Source organism: Papio anubis, chromosome 7 (assembly GCF_008728515.1).
Source record: "Papio anubis isolate 15944 chromosome 7, Panubis1.0, whole genome shotgun sequence".
Lineage (NCBI taxonomy): Eukaryota > Metazoa > Chordata > Mammalia > Primates > Cercopithecidae > Papio > Papio anubis.
Genome location: NC_044982.1, coordinates 83,260,071 through 83,276,621, shown reverse-complemented (window position 1 = coordinate 83,276,621; position 16,551 = coordinate 83,260,071). Strand labels below are relative to the sequence as shown.

Genomic DNA, 16,551 nt, shown 5'->3' with positions numbered 1-16,551 from the left:
GAAAGACTATTAAGAAGACAAGAGTTCAAGAAGATGCTTAAGTCAGGGGCAGGTTACTTAATCCATCCAGTTTAAAATACTCAACATCAAGGTGACAGAAGAGATACAAAGAATGAGTCAGGCAGGAGGAGGAAAATTCAGATTCTAGCAATCTGGAACACTGCCCAGAGTCCAGGGCCTCCCAGCTGCCGAGTAGGAGAGATGGGCTCAATGCTTTCTGCAGGACTGGCAGAGGGATTCAGAGTCCTTGCTGCCAACCTGTAACTGGCTTGCCCACTGTGGAGCGCTGGGCTCCCTGCAGAGAAGGTGCCCTCAGCCCCAGCCCAGCTCTGACCCCAGACTTTGATCTCCAAGAATTACAGAAGTCTCTCCTTCACTTCCTCCCCTTGGCAATGACAGCAGATCTCTTTGTATTGGGGGCAGTTGAAGGTAGAATTATGACCATCCAAGATACCAACATTCTAATCCCTGAGATTTGTGACTATGTTATTCTAAATGACAAAAGGAACTTTGCAAACGTGATTAAGTTAAGTTTTTTTTTTTTTTTTTTTTTTGAGATGGAGTTTCCCTCTTGTTGCTCAGGCTGGAGTGCAATGGCATGGTCTCGGCTCACTGCAACCTCCGCCTCCCATGTTAAAATGATTTTCCTGCCTCAGCCTCCCAAGTAGCTGGGATTACAGGTGTCTGCCACCACACCTGGCTAATTTTTGTATTTTTGGTAGAGACAGGTTTCACCATGTTGGCCAGGCTGGTCTCAAACTCCTGAGCTCAGGTGATCCACCCACCTCGGCCTCCCAAAGTGCTGGAATTACAGGCCTGAGCCACCACGCCCAGCCACGTTAAGGATCTTGAGATGGGGAGATTATCCTGGATTATCCAGAAGGCCCAGTGTTGTCACAGGAGTCCTTACAAGAGGGAGGTAAGAGGGTCAGAGTTACAAAAAGACATGTGATCATGCAACCATCAGACAGAGAGAAAGAGAGATTTGAAGATGCTATGCTGCTGGCTTTGAAGATGAAAGATGGGGCCATGAGCCAAAGAATGCAGGACGTCCCTAGAAGCTAGAAAAGGCAAGGAATTCTCCCCAGAGCCTCTAGAAGAAATTCAGGCCTGCTGACCCCAGAGTTTAGGACTTCTGACTTTCAGGACTAAGATAGTACATTTGGCCGGGCGTGTGGCTCACGCCTGTAATCCCAGCACTTTGGGAGGCCGAGGCGGGTGGATCACGAAGTCAGGAGATCAAAACCATCCTGGCTAACATGGTGAAACTCCGTCTCTACTAAAAATACAAAAAATTAGCCGGGCATGGTGGTGGGCGCCTGTAGTCCCAGCTACTCGGGAGGCTGAGGTAGGAGAATGGTGTGAACCCAGAGGCGGAGCTTGCAGTGAGCAGAGATCACGCCACTGCACTCCAGCCTGGGTGACAGAGCGAGATTCTGTCTCAAAAAAAAAAAAAAAAAGCTAGTACATTTGCATAGTTTTAAACCACTAAGTTTGTGGTTACTTGTAACAGTACCAATAGGAAATAGATACCAGACAGACATTATGCAGAAAGACTAGACAGCAGGGACATACCCTTAAAGAGAAAAGCTTTTAAACAGCAGCCAGGCAACACATACCAGGAGCCCAAAGGAGTGTCTGGCCACAGGCCTTGCGGGACACCAGATGGAGGGAAGGGATGGTGCTCTCTAGAAGTGGGTAGTGAAGGTGAGATCACCAGTGTGCTCACCTGGTTAGCAAAGTTCCACACCACATAGCTGCTTCCCACTTCTTCCAGCTTCCCAACCCTAGGTGGGATCCCACAGCTAAAGTGTTCCTATTTCCTCTTCCTCCATTTGGTAATTCAATACAGTAGCAAACAGCCTTGTCTTGTAACTCTAGCAGTGTTGTTTTTCCTCTTTCCTTTTAGAGAAATCCAGGGCAAAAGACAAAATATCCCTCCTTCATCTAATTCAGGTTCTCCTTCAGTCTCCCCTGTATTCCTTACAACTTCAGGCCCACCCACACAACCCAGATACACACACAAACACTGGCCCAAGAATCACAAACTTCTTGGAAGGCGAGTGGAGTGCCAGGATGTTCACAGACATGAATCCTTTATTTTCTGCCCCCGTGATTTTGTTGGTCTCCTTATTTTACTGGCCAGAAGCCACAATCAAAGGCCACAAAAGAGGTCAAGATAGAAAGCCAAGAGATTATTATCCCAAGAGTCCCGAGTCTGAGTACACTGTTCACGTCGGAGGGGACAGAGTGGCCACACTGTGTACTGTCCTGTGGTAGACAACACCAAAACACACCTTGGCAGAGCTTGCTCTGTATCCTTCCAGGCTGAGTCAACCCATTTTTAACCCTAAATTAATACACAGTCACGTGCTACATAATGACATTCTGGGCAACAACAGACTACTTATACCTCGGTGGTCCTGTAAGATTCGAAGACCATATTTTTACTGTATCTTTTCTCTGTTTAGATATGTTTAATGAACAAATACAACTGTCTACAGTGCTCAGTACAGTAACATGCTGTACAGGTTTGTAGACTAGGAGCAGCAAGCTACACCATGTAGCCTAGGTGTGCAGTAGGCTATGCCATCTAGTTTCATGTCAGGACAGTCTATGATGTTTGCATAATGACTAAATTATCTAAGGATACATTTCTCAGACTGTATCCTTATCATTAAGCAATGCATGAGAGTATTATAGACTATAGGTAAAAGAAACAATTTAAAATTAATTTCTTCAGTGCATTTTGAAGTAGAACACCAATGAATCATTAGCATAAACAAATACATCTGCATTTAGAAGGTTTTAAGGATGGATTGGGGAGTTGTGGAGCTGGTTTTAAGTCCCTGCAATCATTCCAGAGGTGAGGCTGTGACTTTATCACTCTTCCCCTCAACTCTACCTAGCAGCACCTGGGAAGTGAAGGATGATGTGGGTTTCTGGAGTCTTTTTTGGGTGTGGAACAAGGGAGCAGAGCTCAGAGGAGCTTGTGTAAGGTGTGAAGTGGTAAGAATGGGGAGGAGGATCACCAGCAGCATGAAAGATAGGAGCCAGAGACGGCTCTCTCAGAGGGACCCGGCAGGTCTGAATCTGAGAATCACAGAACTTTTGAACTTGAAGAACTCAGTGGCCATGGTGCCTTTGCCAGCTTAGTCACGTACTCTCACGTACTCTTAACCTCTTTGAACCTCTCTTTTCTCCAGGTAAAATCTAATGTCCATTTGAACAGTGTGACGATACTCTGTATCCTGTGTATTGTTGCATACTTTTTTTTTTTTTTTTTTTGAGACGGAGTCTCGCTCTGTTGCCCAGACTGGAGTGCAGTGGCGCGATCTCGGCTCACTGCAAGCTCCGCCTCCCGGGTTCACGCCATTCTCCTGCCTCAGCCTCCCAAGTAGCTGGGACTACAGGTGCCCGCCACCACGCCCGGCTAATTTTTTGTATTTTTAGTAGAGACGGAGTTTCACCGTGTTAGCCAGGATGGTCTCGATCTCCTGACCTCGTGATCCGCCCACCTCGGCCTCCCAAAATGCTGGGATTATAGGCATGAGCCACCATGTCTGGCCTGTTGCATAATAATGGTTATTTTTATTGTTTATCTTAAGAAACTGTAGACTAAGAAAGTCAAAAAGAGCATGTGATTTGCTCAGGATCATGCTGACACTCAGAGGCAAAGCAGAGTGGCGGGGAATGGGAATGGTTTGGAAGATTTTAGAGAGCATATCATGCATCAGACCACATTGTACATCGTGCCCCTGACCCTTCTCAATTTCTAATCTGTTCCAGCTTTTTCTCAGGAGGATGCTCCTCCACAAATGACCTGCCCTGGGGTCCTTCAACCCAGCTGTCTGGAAGTTGGAAGTGGGTCACAGGTACAGGCTGGGGGCTGGGGAGCACCGGCCAAGGCACTGGACCAGGAGCCCAGATGGTCAAACATGTTCCTGTGCCTCAGTTTCCACAAGTGATGAAAATACCACCAGATCTTGTAAGTCACGTGCCTCTGTCTGCTAGGGAGGAACACCCTGCAGAAAGCTGAAGAGCTACGTGGTTGCTGCCCATGCTGCCCCACTCCTCAGGCCCCACAGACACTGTCTGCTGCCAGCCACAAACAATCCCCTGGTGGCCAGAGTGGCCTTGAGGTCCTGTCTGGCACACAGTAGGTGCTAAGCTTACTGAATGGAAATGACCGACAGATACATCTACACAGAAAATTCAGGGAGAGTGCACATAGAAGCCATTGTGCTGCTCTAGGGAGTAAATATCAGGTTTAATATGTCATGGGATGGCCCATGAAGCAAGGCAAGTGCCCCGGATGCCAGACAGAATTGTGGGGAGAGGGTACATATTGTGGCTGTCTCTCCTTCCTCTAAGAAAGCTCACAAAGTACAACCAGGCACAGTTACTCACACCTGTAATCCCAGTGACAGTAGAGGCTGAGGTGGGAGGATCAATTGAGGTCAGAAGTTTGAAGTTTGAGGCCAGCCTGGGCAACACAGCAAGATCCTGTCTCTTAAAAAATAACAGAAAATTAGCCAGATATGGTGACATGTACCTGTAGTCCCAGCTACAATGGAGGCTGGGGTGGGAGGATCACTTGAGCCCAGGAATTCAAGGCTGCAGTAAGCTGTGATTGTGCCATTGCACTGGCCTGGGTAACCCTGTCTCTTTAAAAAAAGAAAAAGAAAAAGAAAAAGAAAAAGCTTGCTGGGCACGGTGGCTCACACCTGTAATCCCAGCACTTTGGGAGGCTGAGGTGGGTAAATCACTTGAGGTCAGGAGTTCAAGACCAGCCTGGCCAATATAGCAAAACCCTGTCTCTATTAAAAACACAAAAATTAGCTGGGTGTGGCAGTGCATGCCTGTAATGCCAGCTACTCGGGAGGCTGAGAATTGCTTGAACCTGGGAGGCAGAGGTTGCAGCGAGCCAAGATTGCGCCACTGCACTCCAGCCTCAGTGACAAAGACTCTACCTCAAACAAAACAAAACAAAACAAAAACAAAGAAAAAAAAAGCTCACTAAGAGTACACGTTATTCCCAGAGAGAGACTACTTGATAACTTTACTTTTCTTGAGATGGGGTCTCATTCTGTCACCCAGGCTGGAGTGCAGTGGCCTGATGTTGGCAAACTACAATCTCTGCCTCCCAGGCTCAAGCAATCCTCCCACCTCAGCCTCCCGAGTAGCTGGGACCACAGGTATGTGCCATCACACCCCGCTAATTTTTTGTATTTTTGGTCGAGACAGGGTTTCCCCATGTTGCCCAGGCTAGTCTTGAACTCCTGAGCTCTAGCAATCTGCCCACTTTGGCATCTCAAAGTGCTGGGATTACAGGCATGAGCCACCATTGTTTTTTTTTTTTTTTGAGACAGGGTCTTACTCTGTCACCCAGGCTGCAGTGCAGTGGCATGATGATGGCTCACTGTAATCTCAACCTCCCCAGACTCAGATGATCCTCCCACCTCAGCCTCCTGAGTAGCTGAGACTACAGGTATGTGCCACCAGGCCCAGCTAATTTTTGTATTTTTTGTAGAGATGGGGTTTTGCCAGGTTGCCCAGGCTGGTCTAGAACTCCTGGGCTCAAGTAAGTCACCTGCCTTGGCCTCCCAAAGTGCTGGGATTACAGGTGTGAGCCACCACACCCGGCGATGACTGTTTTCAGGTGCTCCCTTGCTTTGGATACAGGACTCTGGCTTCTCATTGAGCTGGGTCAGCAGGGGTTCATTTTGTGCCTTCCTCAAGGAGCCAATGAACATTCCCACATGGATCCCTGAACTAATCTCATTTCTTCTACTAAGCCAGCTGCCACTCGATGAACCACACTATTCTGGTCTGACAGGGTAAAGGTTGCCATCTGGATACAGGGCTGGATTGGTTGTTATAAGGACAGTGCTAAGAAGAATGAACCAGTTGGGACTCTCCTTGTAGCCAACTCTTGGCCCTAGAGGTAAATATTTGAAGCCTGCACCCTACCACCCAAGGCTTGTTTCCATCCTCATAGGTGATCAGAGGCAGGAATGACCTTAGAAACCCAGAACCTCATTTTTTATTTTATTTTATTTTTCTTTTACAGATGGGGTCTCATTCTGTTGCCCAGGCTGAAGTGCAATGGCATGATCATAGCTCATTGCAGCTTCCAAGTCCTGGGCTCAAGCGATCTGCCTGACTCAGCTTCCCAAAGTGTTAGAATTACAGGTGTGAGCCTCCATGCCGGCCGCAGAACCTCATTTTATATGTGAGTGAATTTAGACCCCAGCTAATTCACAGTAAAGACCAGACTGGGACAGCCCGATTCCCAGTTGCTTGTTCTGCCTCTGCCCAGCCTTCCTTCATCATACACACATCACTCTGCTTTCCCTTGGACACTCCCACATCATCTCTCCTCCTGCTTGGGTCAGTGGTACCCATGGTCACTACTGCCAGTGCCACTTGGGACTCTGGATCTGTCACCAAGACGCTGGTTAGCCCCAGCCTGGACTGCTTTCTGGGCAGCAGGAAGGAAGATGCCAATATGGCCAAAGGGGAAGACTTTGACAGTTATGCCTCAGAAACCAAGAAAGGTGCATCCATTGCTCCCAGGGCTTTAGAAAGTCATTTCCCACAGGGATCTCCACCTTGGGTTCCCTCCCACCAGCCCCCTTATCAATGTCACCGTCACATGTTCCCTCCAAACTCCCGAACTCCATGTGGATTTCTCGGTTTTGCTGGCTTGCACCTTTCTCAGGAGTGGGCTGGACTGGCTTGGAAAGGCTTGGTTTTCCTTTAACATTTCCAGAACCAGGCCTCTCCTTCTCGTCTGTTCAGATAAGTGAAAACAGGCAGTAGAAAGGGGGAAAAATGCACAGACTTGCCAAAGTCCATAAAGACAGATGGTGAAGAAGAGAGGGAAAGAGCACAAGAAACCACAGGGCGGGAGGGAGCAAACGGAGGACAATGCAGATGAGTGGGAGAGAAAGAGGGCTTGAGAGGAGCACAACAGAGAGAGGCCAGGACTGAAAACAGCAAGATGGAATGTACTAAGCAGACGGCTGCTGACAAAGGAAGCAGTGACGCCACTTTGTAGAAATCAGAACGCCCTGTTCCTCTCCAAACCTGCAAAACAAGCACCTTTCCGGATGGAGCTCCCCAGCCCTCTGAAACGCCATAAATTTCACCTGGGTCATGGCCTGCCAGAGGGTTGGCTTCTCAGCCTCACCTTTTGCTGGGGCGTGCACTTCTCTGCCTTCTGCCACGCTCTGGCCAGCTCCCACAGACTCCCTCCCCTCCAGCTGGAGCAAAAGGGGTGAGACATGTCCCTCCCAGCAGCCCTCTGGGTCTGGGTGCCCAGGCTGGAGGTTGGAGCCCCAGGGAAGCCGGGCCTGCGGGGGCGTGGGTGTGGCTACGCTCGGCTCTGTGATTGGCTGCACCAGGCTCCTTGGCCACCTCCCCCGCTTGGGAAGGAACTGAGCACGTGTTTCTAATTGTGGAAAAGCTGCTTCGTTTCCAGATCTAGGATCTAGGAGGTAAGCAGTGCCGGCTGCCAAAAGGCACTGATAGGCAAAGAAAACACGGAGGCCTGTTTGACCTCTAACGCACACAACCCAAGGCTCTGATAAGGTTCCAGTTCTGCCCACGCAGGTCACACGGAACAGTCTTTCCTCGTCAAAGACCCAGCGAGGCCTGGAGGTGTGGGGGAGTGGCGAGACTCGGATCCAGCTTCACAGAACCCTCCTAGAATCCTTCTCTATTCCCCGCTAACCCCCACCTCAGGGCCAAGACATTTTTCATAGCAGGTGAGGAGCCACATTATAAAGTCTTTCGGCACCTTGATTATTGTACATGTAATATAACTTGTCTGATGAAGTTATACATGTAACTTGACTGGTGAAAGACAAAAACGTTAAAAAAAAAAAAAAAACACAAAAAGCCACACAACAGCAACCAAAAAAAGTCAAAGCAGCCCTTCCTCATAAACTGCGCTTTGATCCCAGCTTCTATAAAGTGCACAGTGGGGAGTGTGGTTTTGAAACAGATCTTGCCTATCGCACTATAGTAACATTTCCCCTTCTCCAGCCCTTTTCATCTCGAAGCGCTTAAAATGTTTTAGAAATCTCGGAACCCCCTCCAAAGGAGAGGAGGTGCTCTGAGCCTTCCGGAAGGGCCTCTCTCTTCCAAGGACACACCAGCAGAGGAGGAGGGTGCCGAGAAGCTGTGAGGGCTGTGAGTGCTCCTGGAGGCACACAGCTTTTACCAAACACTTCCAGCTAAGCTCCTGCCCATACTGCCCCATCCCCTCCCCTCCTCCCTTCGTGGCTCTGTCTTCCCCTTCCTTCTTACCCTATTAGCTCCTGTGCCAGCTGCTGGAGCTGGAGTTTCTGCTGAATCACCACCCAGTACTTAGCTCAGCCAAGAGGCAGGAATACCCAGCTCAGCATTTTCCAAGAGCTGAGTTGTTCTCTCTTCAGCATGAGCTAAACATGGCTCCTCAGCTGGCCTGAGCCGGGGAGAACCGAAAAACTGAAGATACCAGGAAATCCAGGGGTGGCCTGCCATGCCACCGTGGGGAACCCTATTTTAATTCTACTCATTACTTTTTCAGCCTGGACCTGAAAAATTGCTCTCACACCACAATTCTCAAGACTGATGTCCCCCAGATGTGGAGCAAGGTAGATGAGAATGGGTTCTGTTGAGTCTGCACTGAGCCCAGGAAGGCTAGCCTGACCCTCCATCATATTTCAGTCTTGGAAGACAGGGTATGGATCCTGTGAGGTTTAGTTGGTTCTTGGACCAGAAGGCTTGTAGGCTCTGTTGGTGTTCACTAAATTCTATAAACCTGGACCCAGGCTGCAAAATTCCCCCCAAATGGTTCAGTTATAACCCAATTCCAATGGTAGCTTGTACTGAAACTTGCTAAACTCTTTTTTCTTTTCTTTTCTTTTTTTTTTTTTTGAGATGGAGTTTCGCTCTTGTTGCCCAGGCTGGAGTGCAATGGCGCGATCTCGGCTCACCGCAACCTCTGCCTCCCGGGTTCAAGCGATTCTCCTGCCTCAGCCTCCCGAGTAGCTGGGATTACAGGCATGTGCCACCACGTCCAGCTAATTTTGTATTTTTAGTAGAGACGGGGTTTCTCCATGTTGGACAGGCTGGTCTCGAATTCCCGACCTCAGGTGATCCACCAGCCTCAGCCTCCCAAAGTGCTGGGATTACAGGGGCGAGCCACTGCGCCTGGACTTTTTTCTTTTTTTAATATGGAATGCTTCGCGAATTTGCATGTCATCTGTACATGGGGCCATGCTCATCTTCTCTGTACTGCTCCAATTTTAGTATATGTGCTGCTAAAGTGAGCACAACTTGCTGAACTCTTATAACAGAGATACCCTTTCTTCTTTCTCCCAAAGCTCCAAGTACCACTGGGCCTCACTCCCATAAGCCTTCTGATTTTATGTTCTTAGGTATGTAATATAAATTTGGTGTGTCACATTAATCCTTAAAAGTTTACCAGACACAGGGCCTGGCGCGGTGGCTCACGCCTGTAATCCCAGCACTTTGGGAGGCCGAGGCGGGCGGATCACCTGAGGTCCGGAGTTCAAGACCAGCCTGAACAACATGGAGGAACCCTGACTCTATTAAAAATACAAAAAAATTAGCCGGGCGTGGTGGCGCATGCCTGTAATCTCAGCTACTCAGGAGGCTGAGGCAGGAGAATTGTTTGAACCCGGGATGCAGAGGTTGCGGTGAGCCAAGATGGTGTCATTGCACTCCAGCCTGGGCAACAAGAGCAAAACTCGATCTCAAAAAAAAAAGTTTACCAGACACAATTAGTGGGTGACTCCATTTAAATCATGGGCCCTGGCTCCTCTGAGAAAAACAAAGTGATCCTTGACAGTCAGCAACAAAAGGCCAGAGGAGAATTTAAGTTTCTAGGCTGGTACAAGAAAGTAGGCAAATCTTTACCACACCTGGTGGAAGCTGAACTCCAAAAGAGTTTCCTGTTTCAGGAAACCTCAGTCCCATTCACTATTCTCCCAATCAGAAGTAGACATATTTCCAGAAACAAGCCCCTCATTCCCCACTTTCCAGGGTGTGGGCTGTGTAGGCACACACACTCTCTGAACAGCAGAACTTCGGTCTGAGAGTAAAAGCTGAAGAGCAGAAGAGACACTATGGGAATCAGGAAAGAGGAGGTGATCCAGGAAAGCAGTTGAAGCACATTGAAATGAAGAAGACTGACTTCTCAGGTAGCTTACTTACTCTGCCATTATAGATATAGAGTCTAAAAGCACAGGGGATGCTTCCTCAAGTCCCAGCAACAGATCTTAAGTGTTGAAGAGTGAGTAAAAAGGGTGACAAAGACAGAGGGATCAACTTGACTAGTTTGAACCACACCAATTCAGACAATATGACAATATGTACAGACAATACGAACCAGTGTTGTCCCTAATTTACTTCACTTGTATCCCCAACAAGACCATGCAGTCCTTGACTCCTTCAACCTTAATCACCAAGGGCTACCAATTCTACCTTCTAATGCTAACCAAAAGCATCTACTTTTCTCTACTCCCACTGCCCCAAGATGCACATGACGGTCATCTCTAACCCGAATCCCTACAACTGCATTGTAATCGTCTTTTCTTGCCTCTGATTTATTCCCCTCACCAATCCATCCTTTAGCCTTGCAGCATGACTCTCCTAAGATACAAATACGATCATGTCGGTCTTCTGTTTGAAACCCTTCAAACCTCATTCTTCCTAGGGGAGAGCCCAATCTCTTTATGGCCCGTGAGGCCTTTCGTGATGGGGTCTTTGCTTCTATTATACATTTCTTGCCTCCTAGTCATGGTGTGGCTATACTGAACAACCTTTAGTTCCCACAAACAGCTGTGATTTTTCCTGTCCTCAGACCTTGACATATGTTAATTCGTTCTGCTAGAACATTCTCCCCACCCCATTCTACTCCACCCTCCCTCCATGCTGAACAATTCCTGACTATTTCCAACTGGTCTTTCAGCCTCAATTTACATGTCACTTTCTCTAAGAGTTTCTTCAACCCCAGTCGCATCTTCACTTTTCTTGTAGGAGCTGCCTGGATGCTGTCCTCTTGGGGAACTGGAGTTCCCTGTATACTTGTCGGGAACATCCACTGGACTGTGAGTTCCTTGGTACAAGAGCTAAGTATCCCCATGCCTGCCACAGTGCCTGGAGCAGAACAGACACTCAAATATTTAATAATGTATGACTGATTCTGTATTACCTGCGGCATCATAGAGGACACACAGGTGGGTGCAGTATAATCCGTGTTAAGAAAGAAGACTAAATCTGCTGCTGCTGCTTCATGTGAGAATGAGAGTCTTTTGGTTCATTGTTGTCTCCTCTGTGCCAAGAACAGTAACTAGCCCATCATGGGCACTTGATAAAAGTTTGCTGAATGAATGAAGTGTGGCATTTATATAATATTTCCCAAGAGTCCTAATCCCTTTCTAAGTTATACTGCTCTAGAGCAGGCAGAATTTTGAGCAGGATCCTGGAAGTACTACCCTGGGGAAGATTCTAACCAGAGACCTGCTCAGCACCCCTCGGGGCTCTAGGGAGGACATGGAAGGCAAACATAGACACATTTTTTTTTTTTTTTTGAGACAGTCTAGCTCTGTTGCCCAGGCTGGAGTGCAGCGGCACAATCTCGGCTCACTGCAACCTCCGTCTCCTGGGTTCAAGCGATTCTTCTACCTCAGTCTCCCGAGTAGCTGGGACTACAGGTGCGCACCACTGTAAATCATACCTTATCTCTTCTTAGTGTAGGAGTTCAATATGGTGATAAGCTGATGGAATTTTTTTCTTCGTTTTCTTTTTTTTTTTTTTTTGAGACGAAGTCTTGCTCTGTCCTCCAGGCTGGAGTGCAGTGGCGTGATCTCGGCTCACTGCAGCCTCCGCTCCCAGGTTCATGCCATTCTCCTGCCTCAGCCTCCCGAGTAGCTGGGACTACAGGCGCCTGCCACCACACCTGGCTAATGTTTTTTGCATTTTTAGTAGAGACGGGGTTTCACTGTGTTAGCCAGGATGGGCTCAATCTCCTGACCTCGTGATCTGCCCGCCTTGGCCTCCCAAAGTGCTGGGATTACAGGCGTGAGCTACCGCGCCCGGTCCTGCTGATGGATTTTTTTAGTTTCTTTCTCTTTTCCAAAAAAAAAAAAAAAAAAAAAAACCACACAAATCTGCTTACAGAATAATTTTCATCTTAATGCATCATAAAAATGAAAAATGAGATGTTAGTCAAACTGGCCATTGAGTAAAAATCAAGAGATTTTCAATACATTTAGATTTTAAATGCTGGCTAGTTAGAAGGTGTACAGAGAACAATGGAGTCTTGGATGTATAGGAATTAAACGTAGGCCAGTCTGTATTTGTCTGAATTCATATAAACAAGGCTGATCGGATACCCGAAGAACTCTCTGGGGACTAGGGAAGGGCAAGAAGGCAGTGCTGCCCAGGTATCTGAAGGAATATGTTTAGTGTCTGGGGATGAGAAGTTTGGGGGTAGAGAATATGAAGGCTCAAGGGAAAATAAACTGAGGTTAAGGGATTTAGATGATAGGAAAGACTGTTGAATGCTCTGATGTGAAGGGAATGATTAAATTTGTAAGAGACTTGCAAAACAACCCACGAGTTTCTCTGTGACAGCATTCTGCACCAGGCAGTTGGAGGCTTTCTGCAGAGGAATTGCAAAGCAACTCAGGAGTTTGAAGCAACACGTGAAGTCCTTTCCTTTCCAAATAGCTCAAGGAAGAAGAGAAATCTGAAGCCCTGGAAAAAGCTAGTCTCTTAGGAATCTCAGTGGCAAGATAGAAAACAAGATTAGACGCATTTTTTCCTTGAGAAATGCATACAGGATATTTCTTTCTCCTGAGGGTGAGGAAGGAGAAGGAGCTTCTTTAGGTCAAGACATTCAGGGAGAAGTGAGGAAGTTGAATAAAAAGAATTGATTCCACTCAGGTGCTGGACATGACTCCAACCCCAAATGAGAGGAAGGAGGCCAGGAGCTGACTGAATGAAAGGTGACCCAGTCTCCAAGAGAATGGGGGACAAATATATCCCAAAGGAAAACTCAGAGTTGCACAGATGCACATATGGAAGCCTGGGAAAGGGTGTCCCCTGGACCCAGTGCTTCCTCTGGATCACTGTGGACACTTTGTTTACAACTAGAGACCCAGGTAACAGCCAAAAGATGTGGCTACAGGATAAAAGGGCAAGCTGTAGGCTGGGTGCAGTGGCTCACACCTGTAATCCCAGCACTTTGGGAGGCCAAGGTGGGCGGATCACGAGGTCAGGAGATCGAGACCATCCTGGCTAACACGGTGAAACCCCATCTCTACTGAAAATACAAAAAATTAGCCAGGCATGGTGGCGGGTGCCTGTAGTCCCAGCTATTCGGGAGGCTGAGGCAGGAGAATGGCGTGAACCCAGGAGGCAGAGCTTGCAGTGAGCTGACATCGCACCACTGCATTTCAGCCTGGGCGACAGAGGGAGACTCTGTCTCAAAAAAAAAAGGGCAAGCTGTAGGAATAACCTGTCAATACATATGTCTATGCAGCCAGATCTGTACAGTAACAGATGCACTTTATTTAGAACTATCCACTATGACGGCAGCTACTGGCCAGGGGCTGATGATAAGGGCAGCTATCACTGCTGACTCTTTTTATATCTTACTTGGATCTTTTATATGGGGAATATAGTCATTTACTTATGAAATAATACAAAAGGAGAAAAACACACAAGCAAATCATAAAAGGTATCAAAACCAAGTTCTAACACTTCCCAGTCCCCTCCTAACTCCCTCCCCTCCCACTAATAGACTTGTTCTGGAGAAGGGAGAAAGGCTTTTTATTTAATTAAAATGTAAAATGCTTTCTCTCTCTCTCCCTCTTTTTTTTTTTTTCTTTTCTTTTTTATTGCCGGGTGGCTAGGGATATTCTGCTGACTCAGCAGTGAGTAATCAGCTTTGACCTAAATAATAGAATAACTCGAAGTGGCAGCTGCAGTTGCATAAGTGTGATCCAAGTCTGCAGTTCCTTCCCTCTCCCTCTCCTCTCCCCCACCAGCTCCAGGACCCAGCAGGCGAGCCAGTTTCAGCAGGTTCTTTCCACCTCTCCACCCCCACCACCTGGCTCGTCCCAACTTCATTTCTCATCAGTTCTTTTCCAAAACAGCCCCACCATGGAAGCAGACTTGACCTCATCTCCTCCCTCCCGCAGCAAACCCTCACCATGGGCTTTACCACACGGGCTCTCCCTGCTGGGCCCTGCGCCCTGTCCTCCAGTGCCCTCCATTATACACTCAATGACCTCTCCACAGAGGGTGGCCTTTCCTCAAAACCTCTTGCTTCACAGTCATCAGCATGTCACCACAGGGCAGCAGGAAGCAGAGTTCCCCATGTGCGTATGTTCATGCCACACCCGAACTCTCTACTGCGTCTCTCAAAACAGATACAAGCTGGGCTTATTTTATGCAGCTGGCTTGCCTGGCACCTGCTAAGAGGATGAGGAGGGCTGGATGATGGTGGGGGTAGGTGGATGGGTGGGAGGGGTGCTAGAATAAAAAGTGCCAGCATTTAATGAAAGATAGCATCTACCAGCCGGGCTCAGTGGCCTCACTTTAGGAGGCCGAGGTGGGTAGATCACTTGAGGTCAGGAGTTCGAGACCAGCCTGACCAACTGGGGGAAACCCCATCTCTACTAAAAATACAAAATTAGCTGGGCATGGTGGCGCATGCCTGTAATCCCAGCTAATTGGGAGGCTGAGGCAGGAGAATCACTTGAACAGGGGAGGCAGAGCTTGTAGTGAGCCAAGATGGCACCACTACACTCCAGCCTGGGTGAGAGTGAGACTCCGTCTCAAAAAAAAACCCAAAAAACAAAAAACATCTACCAAGCCTTCCTGACCGCTTGGTTCTTGTTTTATTGAATACCTTGTAAGAGGATTGGATGCTTATCTGGTATGGCCTGCCATAAAATAAAATTGAAAAAAAAAGAGGACTAGAGGGTCCTATAGAAGTGGATTAAAAAAAAAAAAGTATTCAACAAACCAGAAAACAGAACGTCTGTACACAGACTCAAAGCAACTGGGAGTGTCAGGCATAAGGAAAGGGAGAAAGGAAGTTTGTGTATAGCTAATGCATGTACGTGTGCACCCTGCTGGGCAGAGGGATGGCAGCTCCACAAGGCCTTCACAGCTAGGAGGAAAGGGATGCTGCAGCATCCCTTTGTGGAGCTGGTGTGGAGTTGGTTTCCATTTCCCCTAAAGGAAATAAGGAGGAATACGCTTGGGAATAAGAAGGATTTAAGAAGATTTTTCTGCTTATGAAGGTAGACAAATATTTGAACACGTATTTCAAGGACACTGAAAATTCCTGTCTTTGGAGGACAAGATTGGCTACTGTTAAGTTGGAGATAATTTCCTTGCAGTTCTGCTGAGAAGGCAGAGGACGAACTTAGATAAGCTTTACTGAATCTTTGACTACAGGAATAGAGGAGGGGGGTCTTGTCATTTTTGTCATCAACCAGTTTCTAAATTTCTCCTTGGCTTGGTGCTCTCAGAGTGTAGGTGAGGGGTAGGCTGTGGAGAGGACTGTGTAACCTGTCATTCTGAAGCAGGGCTACGGGCAGGTGCCATTCTTATCTCCTAGGAGGGATTGGATCTTTCTGGTCTGAGGGGACGCCCAAAGGGCTACACTACTTTGGAGGGTCTTTGTGCAAGAGGTCAAACCCTTGGCAGATTTGGGGAATGCAAAGGAAGCCATGGGGTCTGGCTGCCCGGAAACTTCATCAACCTGTGGCCTGGCTCCTCTCCTAGGGTACAAACTGAACAGCCTCGGGGTTTGTTTTTTTTTTTTTTTGAGACGGAGTCTCGCTCTGTGGCCCGGGCTGGAGTGCAGTGGCCGGATCTCAGTTCACTGCAAGCTCCGCCCCCCGGGTTCCCGCCATTCTCCTGCCTCAGCCTCCCGAGTAGCTGGGACTACAGGCGCCCGCCACCTCGCCCGGCTAGTTTTTTGTATTTTTAGTAGAGACGGGGTTTCACCGTGTTAGCCAGGATGGTCTCGATCTCCTGACCTCGTGATCCACCCGCCTTGGCCTCCCAAAGTGCTGGGATTACAGGCGTGAGCCACCGCGCCCGGCCCTAGCCTCGGGGTTCTTGATTTCTAGTAGGAGGGTAAGGGTGGCCTCTTGTCCGAGACACTTTAGCAGCGTCAGCGAAAAAAGGAAACTGTGTGCAAAGAAACACCAAAACAGCAGTGGCCAGCACTTCTGTGGCCTTGCTTCCCACCCTCCCATTAGCCAATCTGATGACAGAAACGGCACTCTTCCTGCATTCCCACACCCTCACTCCTCCCCCTCCCCCTCTCAGCTCTGGATCCAGCTAGGACGCAAGGATAAAGTGGCCCCAGCATCTTGCCCACCCTCAGTGACTGAGATGACTGGGGTACTGGGTGTCTAACACTGTGCTGAGGGTGTCCCCTTCCTTCTCTCTTGCAGTCCTTGTGACCACGACCTCTTGAGGCAGCTAGGATTCACTCCCCACCTC

General features: G+C 48.2%; 1 protein-coding gene and 1 non-coding gene across 4 annotated transcripts in view; both read right to left on the bottom strand.

Annotated features, from left to right (window-relative positions):
- The window catches only part of SLC7A8 (solute carrier family 7 member 8), a 45,365-nt gene that overhangs the window by 22,918 nt on the left and 5,896 nt on the right, over positions 1-16,551 (bottom strand). The window contains exon 1 of one of the 3 annotated variants that reach the window (XM_009211195.4): positions 8,071-8,934. The exons of 1 other annotated variant lie outside the window; for it this stretch is intronic. In XM_009211195.4, the coding sequence (XP_009209459.1) occupies positions 8,071-8,269 (199 nt within the window). In that variant the 5' untranslated portion in view covers positions 8,270-8,934. Of the gene's footprint in view, positions 1-7,195; positions 7,874-8,070; positions 8,935-16,551 lie in introns of those variants that run through there. One more of the 3 variants, XM_009211194.4, reaches the window with a different exon arrangement.
- LOC116276017 lies at positions 9,222-9,327 on the bottom strand. Its single transcript, XR_004185477.1, has one exon. It is a non-coding gene; the product is annotated as a U6 spliceosomal RNA (small nuclear RNA).